Below are 16243 nucleotides of genomic sequence, written 5' to 3'. Positions count from 1 at the left end.
CACTTCATGGCAAATAAATGGGGAAACAATGAAAACAGTGAGAGACTTTATTGTCTTAGGCTCCAAAATCACTGCAGATGGTGACTGCAGCCATGAAATTAAAAGACACTTGCTCTGTGGAAGAAAAGCTATGACCACCCTAGACAGCATATTAAAAAGCAGAGACATTATTTTGCCAACAGAGGTCCGTCTAGTCAAAGCTATAGTTTTTCCAAGTAGTCATGTATGGATGTGACAGTTGCACTATAAAGAAAGCTGGGTGCTGAAGAACTGATACTTTTGAACTGTGGTGTTGGAGCAGACTCTTGAGAGTCCCTTGGACAGCAAGGAGATCCAACCAGTCCATCCTAAAGAAAATCACTTCTGAATATTCATTGGAAGGACTGCTGCTAGAGCTCCAATACTTTGGCCACCTGACGCGAAGAACTGACTCATTTGAAAAGACCCTAATGCTGGGAAAGGCTGAAGGCAGGAAGAGAAGGGGATGACAGAGGATGCGAAGGTTGGGTGGCAACACCAACTCAATAGGCATGAGTTTGGGTAAACTCCAGAAGTTGGTGATGGACCGGGAGGCCTGGTGTGCTGCAGTCTGTGGGGTTGCAAAGAGTCGGACACAACTGAGCAGCTGAACTGAACATAAGACTATACATAAAGAGAAACATTTTAACAGATTAACATTTCAAAAACAGAATATGCAATTTGTTTTTGTTTTTGTTTTTTAAAGAAGTCTGAGCTTCTAATGTTACACAAAGATGTCAGGCGTAACAAATTGTTTAAATTTGCCCAAGTATTGTAATTTTGGACAAACAAAGAAAATGAGTGAGAAGAAGAAAACTATAATATTAAAAGGTACACTCTATGTTACAAATGATAATTCTATTACACAAGGCATCCTTACTACTACTTCTGCCCCTGAATTTCTAATATTTTTGCCCTGAAAGTGCCCTTAAAATGCACCTATTTGGACATCACAATCCCCTGTGTCATTTGGTTAAAAAACATTGGTGGGGGGTGTCCCACTTTCAATAAATGAATTATACTATCTGGGAAGTAGTTCCCCCAAAAATCTGTATTTCTAACAATCACATATGACTGATCCTGATGCAGCCTAGCTCTTGAATGAAATATTAAACACTAGATGGTTTAGCAAAGTTGGGAGGCGAATCACAGATGTGTCTACGAAGTACTCCCTAAATGCATGATACACAGGGAGGGTGGAAATAACACTGTTTAAAATACATACTTTATCAACATCAGAATCTGCCAACAGTTTGAGAAGAAACTCAATTTCTCTTTCTTCTTCCACAAAATAGATGCTTCCAGGACTCAGCCTCCTTAGTGCATAGCACAGTATCGTGGCACGGCTCTACTGTATTATAATTAGCTCTGTAAACTTCATATATAACAATGCTTCTAAGGAAGAGAATTCTAATTTTCAAAGGAACATCTCTGAAGCAAATTTTCCATTATTAGATATGAAACCATCAATTGAACTTCTGTATACTAATTATACTATTCATATGCCAACAGTGATATTAACTGGATTACTGTACGGAAGCCTAGCAAAAGCACACATTTACTAATAGGTCCTTCTGACACTAGACCTTAAAATATTAAGTCCATAATCTTAACATTTTTCCTATGTAGCACCTAGTTTCTATTATTGAGATTTTCAACGAATGTTTTAGTCCTCTAAGTTTATCAAGAATTATTATTGCTTTTTAAATTCTCCAAGAATATTTTAAATTCTACCTATTACTCAAAAAAAGTAAAATATAAAACTATAAAGCTTCTGGAATAAAACACAGTAGAAAATCTTTGTGACTTTGGGTTAGGGAAAGATTTCACAGATATAACACCAAAAGCATGACTCACAAATTCTGATAAACTGGACTTGATTAAAATTTTAAACTTTTGCTTTGCAAAAGACAGCCTTGGAAACAACTCCAAGAAAGTATTTTTCAAATCACCTATCTTACAAAGGACTTGCATCCATAATACTTAAAGAATTTTCAAGGGTTTGGAAATTCCTTAAAATGTCTAAACAAAGTTACAATATGACTCAGAAATTCCACCTCTATACACAAGAGAACTTAAAGTATATGTCCATGAAAAACCTGTACATGAATGTTCACAGCAGCATTAGTCATAAACGGAAAAAGTAATAATAATTTAAATCTCCATCAACTGATGAAAAGGTAAACAAAATGAGTTATACCCATACAATGGAATGTTACTAACAGCCACAAAAAAGAATGAAATACTGATATATGCTACAATATAAATGAACCTTGAAAATATAGTACTAAGTGAAAGAAGCCAGAAACAAGAGGCCATGTATATTATGATTCAATTAACATGAAACATCCAGAATTGGCAACCAATAGAAGACAAAAAGTGTATTAGTGATTGCCAGAGAACATGGGGATAAATTTGTAGTGATTGTTAACAGGTATGAGATTTATTTTTGGAGTGTTGAAAATGTTCTGGAATTAGATGTAGCGACAGTTGCACAATTTTGATGCATGCCACACACGAATGCCTCTCAAATTCATTTCACTTAGTAAGTGAAAGGAATGAACTAAGGAATCAGGTCCACAAAGATACATACCACATAATTCCATTTATATGGCACTCTAGAAAAGGCAAAACTGTAGGGATGGAAAACCACCAATGGTTGCCAGGAGGAAGGGTAGGAGTTGGGTGGGAGACTACAGAGGCACAGCAGAGGGAATTTTGAGATGTGGAAAACAGTGGCTGACTTTATTTTGGGGTGCTCCAAAATCACTGCAGATGGTGACTGCAGCCATGAAATTAAAAGATGCTTACTCCTTGGAAGGAAAGTTATGACCAACCTAGATAGCATATTCAAAAGCAGAGACATTACTTTGCCAACAAAGGTCCGTCTAGTCAAGGTTATGGTTTTTCCAGTGGTCATGTATGGATGTGAGAGCTGGACTGTGAATAAAACTGAGTGTCAAAGAATTGATGCTTTTAAACTGTGGTGTTGGAGAAGACTCTTGAGAGTTCCTTGGACTGCAAGGAGATCCAACCAGTCCATCCTAAAGGAGATCAGTCCTGGGTGTTCACTGGAAGGACTGATGCTGAAGCTGAAACTCCAATACTTTGGCCACCTGATGTGAAGAGCTGACTCATTGGAAAAGACCCTGATGTTGGGAAAGATTGAGGGCAGCAGAAGGGGACGACAGAGGATGAGATGGTTGGATGGCATCACCAACTCAATGGACATGAGTTTGGGTAAACCCCGAGAGTTGGTGAGGGACAGGGAGGGCTGGTGAGCTGTGGTCCACGGGGTTACAAAGAGTCTGACGCGACTGAGGGACTGAACTGATGTTTCTTCTGTATCAAGGTTGTGATGCTGGATACATGCTTCCTTGTATTTGTCAAACTGATAGAATTGTGCATCACCAGAGTGAATTTAGTGTATGAGTATTTCAAATTAACAAATCCACTGATAAATCAAACTCTACACCAACCTCCACCTTGAAGTAGAAGCAATTTCCGACTACAGGTTAAATGCAAAGCACATCACAAAATATTCTCAAGGCTTCCTACTGAGGTGGGTGGAGACAAGTTTTATCATTACTATTTTACAAATGAAAAGCAGCACAGATTAAACTATCTGTAAATTTCTGGTACTAGTCCGAGATGCTGAGCTAGCATTTATATTCTTCATTCCTGCAGTCCCACTCTCTACCAAGGTGAAAGTGAAAGTGAAAGTGAAGTCGTGTCCAACTCTTTGCAACCCCATGAACAGTAGCCTGCACCAGGCTCCTCCATCCATGGGATTTTATAGGCAAGAGTACTGGAGTGGCTTGCCATTTCCTTCTCCAGGTAATCTTTCTGACCCAGGGATCGAACCCAGGTCTCCCGTATTGTAGACAAATGCTTTACCATCTGAGCCACCAGGGAAGGTACTAGTTATCAACAGTAGTTAACAAGAGGTTTTCTTTATCAAACTAAATTATTTATTTACACTATTAAATAAAGGAGAACTATCACGATAAATAAGTACTTTAGAAGAAAGCTGTCAAGTGTGTGCATATTCAAAAAGACTAAAATTTTAAAATATATATATTACACAAGGAGATTAACCCTAGCTTTGGCCTGGGAAAGACATTTCATAAGAAAAAGAATCTAATTTCTAATGGGTGTTTAAAATAGATAAGCGTGTAATACAAAAACAGGTGGAAGCACAGCACTAAAATTGAAACGCCAAATAAAGAAATACACCAGAATAAACGGATACAAAGTAAAGCATCAGTCCTTCACCATCCAACTTCACATCTCACTTAGCGTAAGGACAGCGCACCTAGCTTCTTTAAAATTTCAGTAATTCAATGTGACCCACAAAGCCCCAAACCCTTAACAGGCCTGACACACTGCTGGGTTCAGGTTGTAAATTGACAACACACCATCAATCTTTCGAGCGATCCTGCACAGGAGTTTTCGCTCTGTTATCAGCCGAACCCAGGCGAGCCTCCCGGACTCGAGGCGGTGAGGCCGGAAGGGGGAGCGGAGCAGCCAGCAGGGTTTGGCCGTACCCCGAGGCTGGGCGCGGAAGGAGGACGGCATCTCCGGTCACAGCTCCTTGCTTTCACGTGCGGGGCGGCGTGCGGCCCTCCGTGGGCTGCCCGGGCCTCCATCACAATCCAAGGGGCGAAAACGACAGGAACCAGACCAAGCCCAGGTGTGTCTCGAGGCCGCCCCTCGCCCAACACAGCTGAAACCGGACCGCGAAGGGCAGAAAAGGGCGGCTCGGTGGAATTTGAACTCCAGACCCTTGGAGTCCACTGTGGGTCCCTTCGGCCGAAAGGCGGCAGGGGTGGCCTTTTCATCCGGCAGCAGAGACCCCAATCCCCTCCGGCCAAAACACTAACTCGCCGGTGGAGGCCCGGCAACTGCCTCCCGACTCTACGTAACATGACCCCAAACGAGTCGGCGGCAGGTGGCAGAGCGGGGCCCGAGGCCCCAGGAAGGCAAGGCTGGCTCTGTCAACGGAAGCACGGGAGGCGAGATGGAGGGACTGCGGCGGTCTCGTTACCTGCCCAGATGCCCAGACTGAGCTGGGACGTGTCCAGGTTCACCACATAGTCCCCCAAGAACCGGTTCAACACGTCCACGACCACCGACTCGAACACCATCCTCCTCAGCCTCGGTGGACGCGTCGCTTCTTCCTGCGCCTGCCCTCTCGAGCCCCTCTCACGAGACTGCTCGGTTCACCGGCTCCTGGGCGGCTCCGACCTTGGTGCCACCAGCGCCGCACGCGTAGCCCAGCCACGAGCCCTATGAGGGGCGGAGGCGGTCGCTCGCGCTACGCATGTGCAGCTCGGGATCCAGGGTTGGGCGGAGCGCGAGGCCCGAGAGAGAGCTAAGGCGGCTGCGCGGCAGCCTCTCCAGCGCTTGCCCTAGTCGGGCGGAGCGCGGCTCCTTTTTCTCCTCGGCCCCGCCTCTTCCCCCATCGCCAGGCAACCCGACTGGTACCGGGGACATTTCTGACCCCGCCCCCACCGGCAGCCTGGCCTCCCCACTGGTGGCGGGGGCGGGGGCGGGGGCGGGGCGGGGGCGGGGCGGGGCGGGGGACGGGACGCCAGGGGGCGCGGCGGTTACTCCCTGCCTGGAACGCCGCGCCCCTAACTGAGGAGACACGCCCCCACGTGGGCCGGGAGGTCCTAAATCTGGGTAAAGCGGCGGCAGATTAAAAGTGCCTTCCGCATTAGTTAGGCTGGAGGCTCTCAAGTGGAGTCCCGGGGAGCTACGCACTTATTATTACAAGTTGGGAGGTACAGGCGGAACCCGGGCAGTGCTGGCTTCCCAGGTCAGTCCAGCCTGAGTGTCTGGATGCCTGTAACTGCCCCGTTCAGTCCTACGAACGCTTGGAGAGGTTACGCAGTCGATGACTTAACTTCCGTGGCTGCAAATCGAGAGAGGAAAGTAAAGTAAATTCTGGGTTGTAATTCCATGGTCCCTTCCCTTCATCTGAGATCGCACTCTCTTGGTCTGGTTATTTAGACGGAGCCGACTTTCGTCCCTTAGAGTCAACCAGTTTTGACTGACACTGCTGAGCGCCCTCCTACGAACACCTGAAGACCTAAGACTCACAGCCCCTTAGCCTTCACAGAATGACCTTGAATAAATACATAAAAATTAGAGCTCTTGCAGAACCACTCCCACAGCCGTGTTTGGTTTTATACAGAAAGAGGGCCAAAGACCTGAGGTTGTGAAGGCCAAACACGCTGGATGTGAAGTCTGGAGAACTATAATTAATAACCCTCTAAGGATTTAAGAGATCATAAAGGTGGTCATCGGAGAAGGCAATGGCAACCCACTCCAGTACTCTTGCCTGGCAAATCCCATGGACGGAGGAGCCTGGTAGGCTGCAGTCCATGGGGTCGCTAAGGACTGAGTGACTTCACTTTCGCTTTTTACTTTCATGCATTGGAGAAGGAAAATGGCAACCCATTCCAGTATTCTTGCCTGGAGAATCCCAGGGACGGCGGAGCCTGGTGGGCTGCCATCTATGGGGTCGCACAGAGTTGGATACGACTGAAGCGACTTAGCAGCAGCAGCAAAGGTGGTCATGTATGGATGTGAGACTTGGACAGTGAAGAAGGCTGAGCGCCGAAGAATTGATGCTTTTGAACTGTGGTGTTCGAGAAGACTCTTGAGAGTCCCTTGGACTGCAAGGAGATCCAACCAGTCCATTCTGAAGGAGATCAGCCCTGGGTGTTCTTTGGAAGGAATGATGCTAAAGCTGAAACTCCAGTACTTTCGCCACCTCATGCAAATTGACTGATTGGAAAAGACTGATGCTGGGAGGGATTGGGGGCAGGAGGAGAAGGGGACGACAGAGGATGAGATGGCTGGATGGCATCACTGACTCGATGGACAATGAGTCTGAGTGAACTCCGGGAGTTGGTGATGGACAGGGAGGCCTGGCATGCTGTGATTCATGGGGTCGCAAAGAGTGGGACACGACTGAGTGACTGAACTGAACTGAAGGATTTAAGATGTAGGAGTGTAGTTTAAATTTCTTTCTGCGTAGCAAATGATGACTTTCTTGTTAATTCTTGCATCATTTTGTACGTAGTCACCCCTATTTTTTAAGGTTTGAAGGTTTACCTTTCCAAGTAGAATGTCTGGAAAATACAGTGTAAAATCTTATTTTACATGAGTTGATGTATTGCTTTCCTATAATTTCATATTTAAAGGGACCTTAATTAAGTCACAGTTCAAGCTCTTGGGCTTTAAGATAATAAAGCTGCAATGTTAGGGATTTGTCCAAGATGACACAACTCATATTCTGCAGAAACAGATGGAACTTGTTACTTCTGGATGACTCCACTCCATCATCTACTTCTGGATGACTCCACTCCATCATCTACTTCTGGATGACTCCACCCATCATCTCACCTGCTCCTCTTGCATTTGGCTAATGACACTGGAAATCTACCTCAGAATACCTGAACAGAGAAATTAATGAAAGCTAAAATGCCTGCTGCTGCTGCTGCTAAGTCACTTCAGTTGTGTCAGACTCTGTGCGACCCCATAGATGGCAGCCCACAAGGCTCCCCCGTCCCTGGGATTCTCCAGGCAAGAACACTGGAGCTGGTTGCCATTGCCTTCTCCAAAATGCCTAGCAAAGGGGAAAACTTTCTGTCATCAGGGATTTTGCTACTGTACTATGATAAACCACATATACAGTAGCTACAAAATTCCACTGTTAAATCTAGCACAAGTTTAAAGTACAAGAAATTCCAAAACTCAGTCCAAAAATATAAGAGACCAATGAAAAAAATTTTGAGAAACTGTTGGAAATAAAAAACAAGATGAATGTTGTAACAATTCTTGTCTACCTTAGGTGCTATGTCATGAACATGTTTCCTAAGTATTAAAAGGTACAATTTTCATGTTGCTTAATCCATCTTAGGAATTTTGTAAGCAAAAATAACATCATCATATAAAAGATAGGTGTTTATTTATTAAACCATTAAGTCAAATCTCTGTTAAACCTTAAAAATAAGCCAAGGGATTACCAAAAAGATGCTGAAGTTTCAAATTTGAAAATGTACCAGTATAAGGTGATTTTCCCTCCATATCCTAATTCATTGTTTGATCAAATAAAAAAGAAAAGCTTTTTTAGTGACCCCAAACTGCAATACCATCCAACTGTGCAATAGATTAATAACTTTGTAAGTTAGATTTGCTATGATCTTGTGTTTAGTTTACATACTACAGCTTTCTATCTCTGAAGTTTGGGTATGCCGGTAGTAATGCTGGACAGTTTTTCCTCCTAATTGTAATTCCTCTGTCCACGAGTGCATGTCATTGCTGTGCTACTTGTGTTAATCATCCCCCTCTTGAGGTCAGTATTGAGAAACTAAGCTAGATGTTCAGATAACAAAGCCAATGAAGCATACCACCTTCCTGAAAACTGTCTTGGAGGAGCAAGTCTAGAAGACGGCGATTTTATAGGACTTTTACTGATGTGGCCTCATAAAGCTCTACACTCCTATCTCAGTTAACAGTTTAAAAATTATAAACAATCAGAAGTTATTTGGATGTGTGTGTTCCAATCCTAAAAAATAAAAAAGAGAGAGAGAGAAATTTGTTGGAAGGGAGACCTATGGAAAAGGTTGAGAAACTTACAAAAACCTAATTCAGGCAGTGCATGTGAAAATTTAAATCAACAGTGTTTCTAAAGGGCAGTTTAAAACATGTACAAACTGACATATACATGTCTATATACAAGCATGTGCATATGATTTAGCTCAGCAATCCCACTTCTAGAGATTTACTCTAAGAAAATAATTATAAAAATTCCAACAGCTATCCCACAAACACATTCATTAAAGCATTATTTATAATAGCAAAAAATTAGAAACAATCTAAATGTCCAATAGTAGGGAACATGGTCAAGTAAACACACACATATTACTATTACAAGCTTTAAAAATGATGAAGATCTATACTAATATGGAAAGAAGTCAATACTTGTGAGAAAGTCAATACACTTATGAGAAACAAGGTGCAGAATAGTATATGAAGTATAAATTTTGGATGTTCAAAGAATACATATAATATATATATAAAGAATATATATTTATATATATATAAAGAAATCTAGATGTATGCTCACCAAATGTTAAAAGTGGTTATCTAGATAATGAGAATTTGGGTAATATGTAGTTTCTTTGTTCTTTTGAGCTTAAAAAAACATGTTTCACAGTGAGTATATATCTTTTCCCCAAGACAAGAAATGTGTCTAAATAAAGTAAAAAGATAACTACAAATCAAGTATAATAACATTTCTTTTACTCATACTAATTGAAATTCTTTTAGCCTAAAGCAAATCATCTTTGGAGATTTTGAACCAAAGAAACTGAGTTTTATTACATTCAGCTATATGCTGTACACTTGGAACATTTAAAAAAAGATGCAAAATTAATTTATTCTTCTAAACTGGTAAAGAGGGATGTATCAGAAATGTTATTTCAGTGTATATTCTTTTGTAATGCTTCAGGAAACTGCATGTGCGTATGGATAAACTAGTCTTCCTAAAATCAGAGCCAACTGAAGTTTGTTAGCAAGGTCCCAATCCTGGTGGAGAATTGATATAGAAACATATGTGAATTCTCAAATATTAGCCAAAAGACATAGCAGACATTTCCTGAAAAGGATATACACATGGCAAATAATCACATGAAAATATTCTCAACATCATTAACCACTGGGGAAATGGCTAAAACCACAAATGAGCAATCACTACATACCATCAGAATGGCTGTAAAAAGAAAAAATGATAACTCAAAATGCTAGTGAAGGACTTCCCTGGTGGTACAGTGATAAGAATCAACCTTCCAATGCAGGAGACATGGGTTTGATCCCTGGTCCGGAAAGACTCCACATGTTGCAAGGCAACTAAGCCGGAATGCCACAACTACTGAACCTGCATGCCTAGAGCCTGTGGTCCACAACAGAAGAAGCCTCCGCATGGCAACAAAGAGTAGTACCCCCTCTTTGGAACTAGAGAAAGCCTGCACACAGCAACAAAGACCCAGCAAATCCAGAAAAATACTTATTTTTAAAAATGCCAGTAAGGTTGTGGAGAAATTGAATCATTTATGCATCAGTGAGTGGCTTCCCTGGTCCATGGGATCACAAAGAGTTGGACACAACTGAACAACTTTCACACACACACACACACACACACACACACACACGCACACACGCATCAGTGGAGTGCTTCCCAGGTGGCACTAGTGATAAAGAATCCTTCTGCCAATGCTGGAGATGCAAGAGAAGTGGATCCTATCCCTGGGTTAGGAGGAACACTTGAAGAAGGAAATGGCAACCCACTCCAGTATTCATCCCTGGATAATCCCCAAGACGAAGGAGCCTGGAGGGCCACAATCCACAGGGTCGCAAAAGATTCAGACACAACTGAGTGACTAAGCATGCAAGTACACATACATCAATGGTGAGAAAGTGAGATGGTATAACCATTCTGAAAAACAGTTTGCTGCTGCTAAGTCGCTTCAGTTTAGCAGTTTCTAAAAAATAATAATAAAATAAATATACACCATCTGAACCAGCAATTATAGTCCTGAACATTTATCCCAGAGAAAGGAAAATATGTGTTCACATGAAAACTCATATGTGAATGTTCGTAGCAGCTTTATTCATAATAGGCAAAAACTGGAAATCACCCAAATGTTTTCCAACAGATGAATGGTTAAATAAACTATGTTATATACCCATGCCATGGGATACTACACAGCAATGAACATAACAAACTCTTGATATATGCAACAATTTGGATGGATTTCTGGGGAATTAAGCTGAATGAAAAATATGATACATACTATAAAAATAGAGAACAGATTAGAAGTTGCCAAAGGTTAGATATGGGATGGAGAGACAAGCGTGGCTACAAATGAATAACAGCAAGGGACCTTGTATTTTTGGAATAATTCTGCATCTTGATTGTGTTAGTGATTATGTATAACTGCATAAAATCATATATACACAAATGAGTGCATATAAAACTGATGAAATCTGAATAAGCATTGGTACTATAAGTGAAACCAATATATTTATTTCCTGGTTTTGATATTTCACTATAACTATGCAAGATGTCACCATTGAGGGGCATGATGAAAGGTACATGGGACCTCCCTATAAATTTCTTTTGCAACTTTCTATGAATGTATAATTAACTGGAAACAATATTTTTAAAGTTTTTGTTAATTTGGGGTCCACTAAGGGATACATTTAAGCAATCAAATGAGCCTGAATTAAGAGCTTCCATACAGTGCTTTAATATTATTATGCAAGATACTTGGTAAAATATTTGTCAACTGAAAAAAAATGCACAACCCAAATAAAAGTTGAGAATTTGGTGAATATTCTGACACAGCGTCTCAGGTAATACTGAGAAACTGTTCTGAAGAGGCAAGGTGGGGAGCCAGGGTATATAGGAGTTTTTGCAGCAGAAGTCCAGGTATTCAGAATGTCAAAATGTTACTGTTAATAAAAGAAAATCAGATATCTGCAACTGAAAATCAGTTAAGGAATTTAGTATTTCTCTATGTATGGGAAGATGCTGGGCTCACTTAAATCATTCTTTCGAAATGCACCTTAGCTATCTGGGGTCAGTATCCTATGTTTCCTCATTCTGAGCTTCCTCAGGGTACACCATCGGGTTGGCTGTAATGGCTGACTGCTAGATGGCCTTGGCCAAGAGCAGCCCATTTGTCTCCATTCTGAGTTCCTTCAGGGGTCACCATCTAAGTGGTTGTAATGTGATGGCTTGATGGCCGTAACATCCTTTGTTTACTGAAATGGCAAGCAATATTTTAGTTCATATATTTAAAAAGGAAAAGTATCTGAATGTGACGTCTTATCAGGAAGCATTAAAATATAAATTACTCTGCAGTCCCAGTAAAATACTAGAGAGAGATACAATAACAGATTTTTCAAGCATCTTCCTCTGGCTCTAAATATCTAAAATAACTGACTCCTTCCCAGATTGAAAGGAGTCCCAAATGCTGATGTCCATCAGTGCTTGCTGACCCCAGATTTTCACATGGCTGGTTGTTTATCATTCAGGTCTCTGCCAAAATGTTATTGTTCAGTTGCTAAGTTGTGTCCGACTCTTTGGGACCCCATGGACTGCAGTACTCCAGGATTTCCTATTCCTCACCGTATTCCGGAGTTTGCCGAATTTCATGTCCATTGAACTGTTGATGACATCCAACCATCTCATCCTCTGCTCAAATATCTAAGGCCTAATCAGGGGACTTCCCTGCCCTTTCATTCTCAGGTAGCCATCTTTCATACTCTGTCATAGCCACCTTTTTATCTTCATGTTATTTATCACTTTCTGAAATTACCTTCTTTACAGGTTCTAAAAATTTCTCTCTCCCCCATCACTGCTACTTCTAGACAGAGTGCTAATGTGTCTAGTCTACTGTTTTTTTCCTCAGTACATCGGTGTTTGGCACACAGTAGGTTTTCAATACATTTTTGTTGAAAGAATGAACAAATGTTGGATAAGAAGTCACCCCCAGCTCTCACGAGACTGAACATACCACCAAAGGAGTAGGTTAATAAGCCAAGGCCAACTTAAGGAGGGAGTATTCGTAGGATACAAAACACAGAGACTGTTTGTGGAGTGAAGTTGCAGCCCAGGAGAAGAGGCATCTGAACCTCGGCTGGGTGCCTGCTGCAGTGCTATAAGAGTAATGTGTATGTGTGCTTAGTAGGGTCTCTTTGTGACCCTGTGGACTGTAGCCCGCCAGGCTCCTCTGTCCATGGAATTTTCCAGGCAAGAATATTGGAGTGAGCTGCTGTTTCCATCCCCAGGGGATCTTCCTGACCTAGGGATGGAACTCGAGTCTCTTGTGTCTCCTGCATTGGCAGGCAGATTCTTTACCCCTGCACCACCTGGGAAGCCCATGACAGGCAGGTACAGAGAGTTACAGCGAGACAAAAAGGATATATGTGGAAGACCAGACTCTAGACCCAGAATTAGGTTCCTGATGGTTGAGCCAAGGTGAGTCTAGAGAGGACAATCTAATCTCAAAAGAGCATCCAGAAGGATCCTTCAGAAGAAAGTGAGCTTATGTCACATTTGTCCTACAAAGCGCTAACATGCTGCCCATATCACCATGGTAATGGCCACAGCCCTTCTGATGGCAGATAAGGCCTTCCCTTCCACCCTGCCTTTATCTAGAAGCTCTTTCCTCAGACACTTGCGTGACTCACTCCCTCCATCTTTTGTTTGAACTGTGTCATTTTCTCAGCCCTTCCTTGAACAGCCCAGTTAAGCTTGATCCCTACTCCTCCTACTCCCCAGCTCTCCTATCCCCTTACCTGCTTTACCTTCCCTCAGAGCATTTACCACCTAACATGCTGTTTTTTACTAATTTATTTTCTGTCCACCTGTCTGCATTATCATGTAATAATATACTGTAAGCTACTCAAGGAAGAAATATTATTACTATTGTTTTGCTCATTGTTCTATCCTCTGTGCCTAGAGCAAAGTAGACATTCACCTATTTGTGGAAGGAAGGAAAGGCATACCTGCCCAGTATTGAATCATTGCCAATCAGCTCCAAACTTATCCTTGGATTTGTAGCTCTAGGATGCTGAAGCACTCTGCAAACGACATTAGCAGCTGACTCCTATTTAGGTTTTGTTCAGAATAGGCACTAGAAGGGCCAGAGGAGGAAGAAGAGGCTTGCTCCTTTACGTTTGTTTCCCATAAGGTTTCCTGTCTGCTTCCTTTGGTTTTGATTGATTCACCAGGAACTCTTCTTCGCCTGACAGCAGCCCCTGAATCTGCCTTGCATTTTACCCAACTTGCAGAATCAGTATCATCTCACCATTTCAGAGACCTCAGAACCAACCTCGTTGTTCCTGCTCCTAAGGATGCTTCTCCTAACTTGGAGACACAGCCTCCTCAGAGGTCTGTGGTTCATCTTGAGGGCTCCTCTCCTTAGTTTCCATGTCTGTCCATTTGCTTACTCAGTGTGTGTGTGTGTGTGTGAAGTCGCTTCAGTCTCGTCTGACTTTTTGCAACCCCATGGCCTGTAGCCCGCCAGGCTCCTCTATCTATGGGATTCTCCAGGCAAGAATACTGGAGTGGTTGCTGTGCCCTCCTCCAGGGTATCTTCCCGACCCAGGGACCAAACCCACGTCTCTTATGTCTTCTACATTGGCAGGCATGTTCTTTACCATTAGCTCCACCTGGAAGGCCCTTGCTTACTCAGTCCTTGGGGTTATATCCACTTCCTGCAATAACTACCTCCAAAATCCTTTAGAACTCTCTTTTCACTCTTTCATTACTTAACAATCTTATGTCTAATTAACAGTTCTGTGTATATCTCTTCTGTGGAGAGCTGAGTCAGTACCTGCAGTTGAGTCTGTGCCCAGGGAGATGTTTGGCTGAGACAGAGAAGCATTGTCATCAAAGGGAGTACAGACAAATCATGGGTGAGGAAAGAAGCCAGACCCAGGGCCAGAGACCGGATTAAGTATCAGGACTGGCAGCAACTGCCCGTCTATAAATAAGTAATGAGTCCAAGGATCAAGAACAGGTCAGGCAGCAAAGTGTGAGATGAGCCAAGATGGAGACTGCAGAAGAGAGCCTTCCCGGATGAAGTGCCGGGGTCTGCTCTAAATGGTCCTGTGAACAGGCGCCGCTTGAGAGCACACAACACTACTCCCCTCCTTCTCCATTCAGGGCAGCCTCTCCATTCCAGAATCTTAGGAATCGAAAGGCCCCTCAGATTTGAAATCTCTGCCTCTCTGGACTTTTGAGTATTGAAAACCACTATCTCAATTCCCTGCTTTTATTCTTTATCCTCCCTCTGGGAACCACTGACTGCACTGGAGGATCTGTGACCCTGTATGTGCTTCTGTGAAACCCTTTCCAAGAGCCTAAAGCACCTCAGTGGGAAGTTCTAAAGCCAGTCCCTAGCCTCCTCTACCCAACCTATCTGTTAGTGCAAGTCATCTGAAACATACAGATAGGAAGCACTGACCAGGATGCAGTGGGGAGGAACCATCCAAAGTTAGAGTGCACCCAGGTGGCCATGTTGAAAGTGAGTCAGGTGGCAACTATGGATCTCAACTAGGTCACTGCAGTTTACACAAACAGAAAAGCATAGAGGAAATGCAGAATTTATGAGCCTTGGAAACATTAATGATAGTGGGTAATTAAAATAATAACAAGATTTTGTCATTCATAATAGCTGAAATATAAAAACAAGGCCTTGGTTTTACAGGAGATGATAAGGACTTCAGTATTTTCTTCATTCCATGAGATTTGAAATCCAGGGGAAAATATTTAGGACATGGTGCAGTTTGTTTGAGAACAGTTAGAAATTAAGAAATAAAGTCCCATTGTGAGACCACCTGACCTGCCTCTTGAGAAACCTGTATGCAGGTCAGGAAGCAACAGTTAGAACAGGACATGGAACAACAGACTGGTTCCAAATAGGAAAAAGAGTACATCAAGGCTGTATATTGTCACCCTGCTTATTTAACTTATATGCAGAGTACATCATTAGAAACTCTGGGCTGGAAGAAACACAAGCTGGACTCAAGATTGCCGGGAGAAAGATCAATAACCTCAGATATGCAGATGACACCACCTTTATGGCAGACAGTGAAGAAGAACGAAAGAGCCTCTTGCTGACAGTGAAAGAGGAGAGTGAATAAGTTGGCTTAAAGCTCAACATTCAGAAAACTCAGATCATGGCATCTTGTCCCATCACTTCATGGCAAATAGATGGGGAAACAGTGGAAACAGTGTCAGACTTCATTTTTCTGGGCTCCAAGATCACTGCAGATGGTGATTGCAGCCATGAAATTAAAAGATGTTTACTCCTTGAAAGGAAAGTTATGACCAACCTAGACAGCATATTGAAAAGCAGAGACATTACTTTGCCAACCAAGGTCTGTCTAGTCAAGGCTATGGTTTTTCCAGTGGTCACGTATGGATGGGAGAGTTGGACTGTGAAGAAAGCTGAGCGCTGAAGAATTGATGCTTTTGAACTGTGGTGTTGGAGAAGACTCTTGAGAGTCCCTTGGACTGCAAGGAGATCCAACCAGTCCATTGTAAAGGAGATCAGCCTTGGGTGTTCTTTGGAAAGAATGATGAAACTCCCAGTACTTTGGACACCTCATGCAAAGAGTTGACTCATTGGAAAAG

General features: G+C 42.6%; 1 protein-coding gene across 4 annotated transcripts in view; it reads right to left on the bottom strand.

Moving 5' to 3' along the window:
• Window positions 1-5165, bottom strand: part of VPS13A (vacuolar protein sorting 13 homolog A) — a 271791-nt gene extending 266626 nt beyond the window's left edge. For all 4 annotated transcript variants that reach the window (XM_068974525.1, XM_068974527.1, XM_068974528.1 and 1 more), the window contains exon 1: window positions 5066-5165. In XM_068974525.1, coding sequence (XP_068830626.1) covers window positions 5066-5165 — 100 coding nt within the window. The remainder of the gene's footprint in view (window positions 1-5065) is intronic.
• Window positions 5166-16243: the final 11078 nt, after the last annotated feature.

Source organism: Capricornis sumatraensis, chromosome 6 (genome assembly GCF_032405125.1).
Source record: "Capricornis sumatraensis isolate serow.1 chromosome 6, serow.2, whole genome shotgun sequence".
In the NCBI taxonomy this organism is placed as follows: domain Eukaryota; kingdom Metazoa; phylum Chordata; class Mammalia; order Artiodactyla; family Bovidae; genus Capricornis; species Capricornis sumatraensis.
Note: the sequence above shows the minus strand (reverse complement) of the source record. Positions and strands in the feature narration are given on the sequence as shown.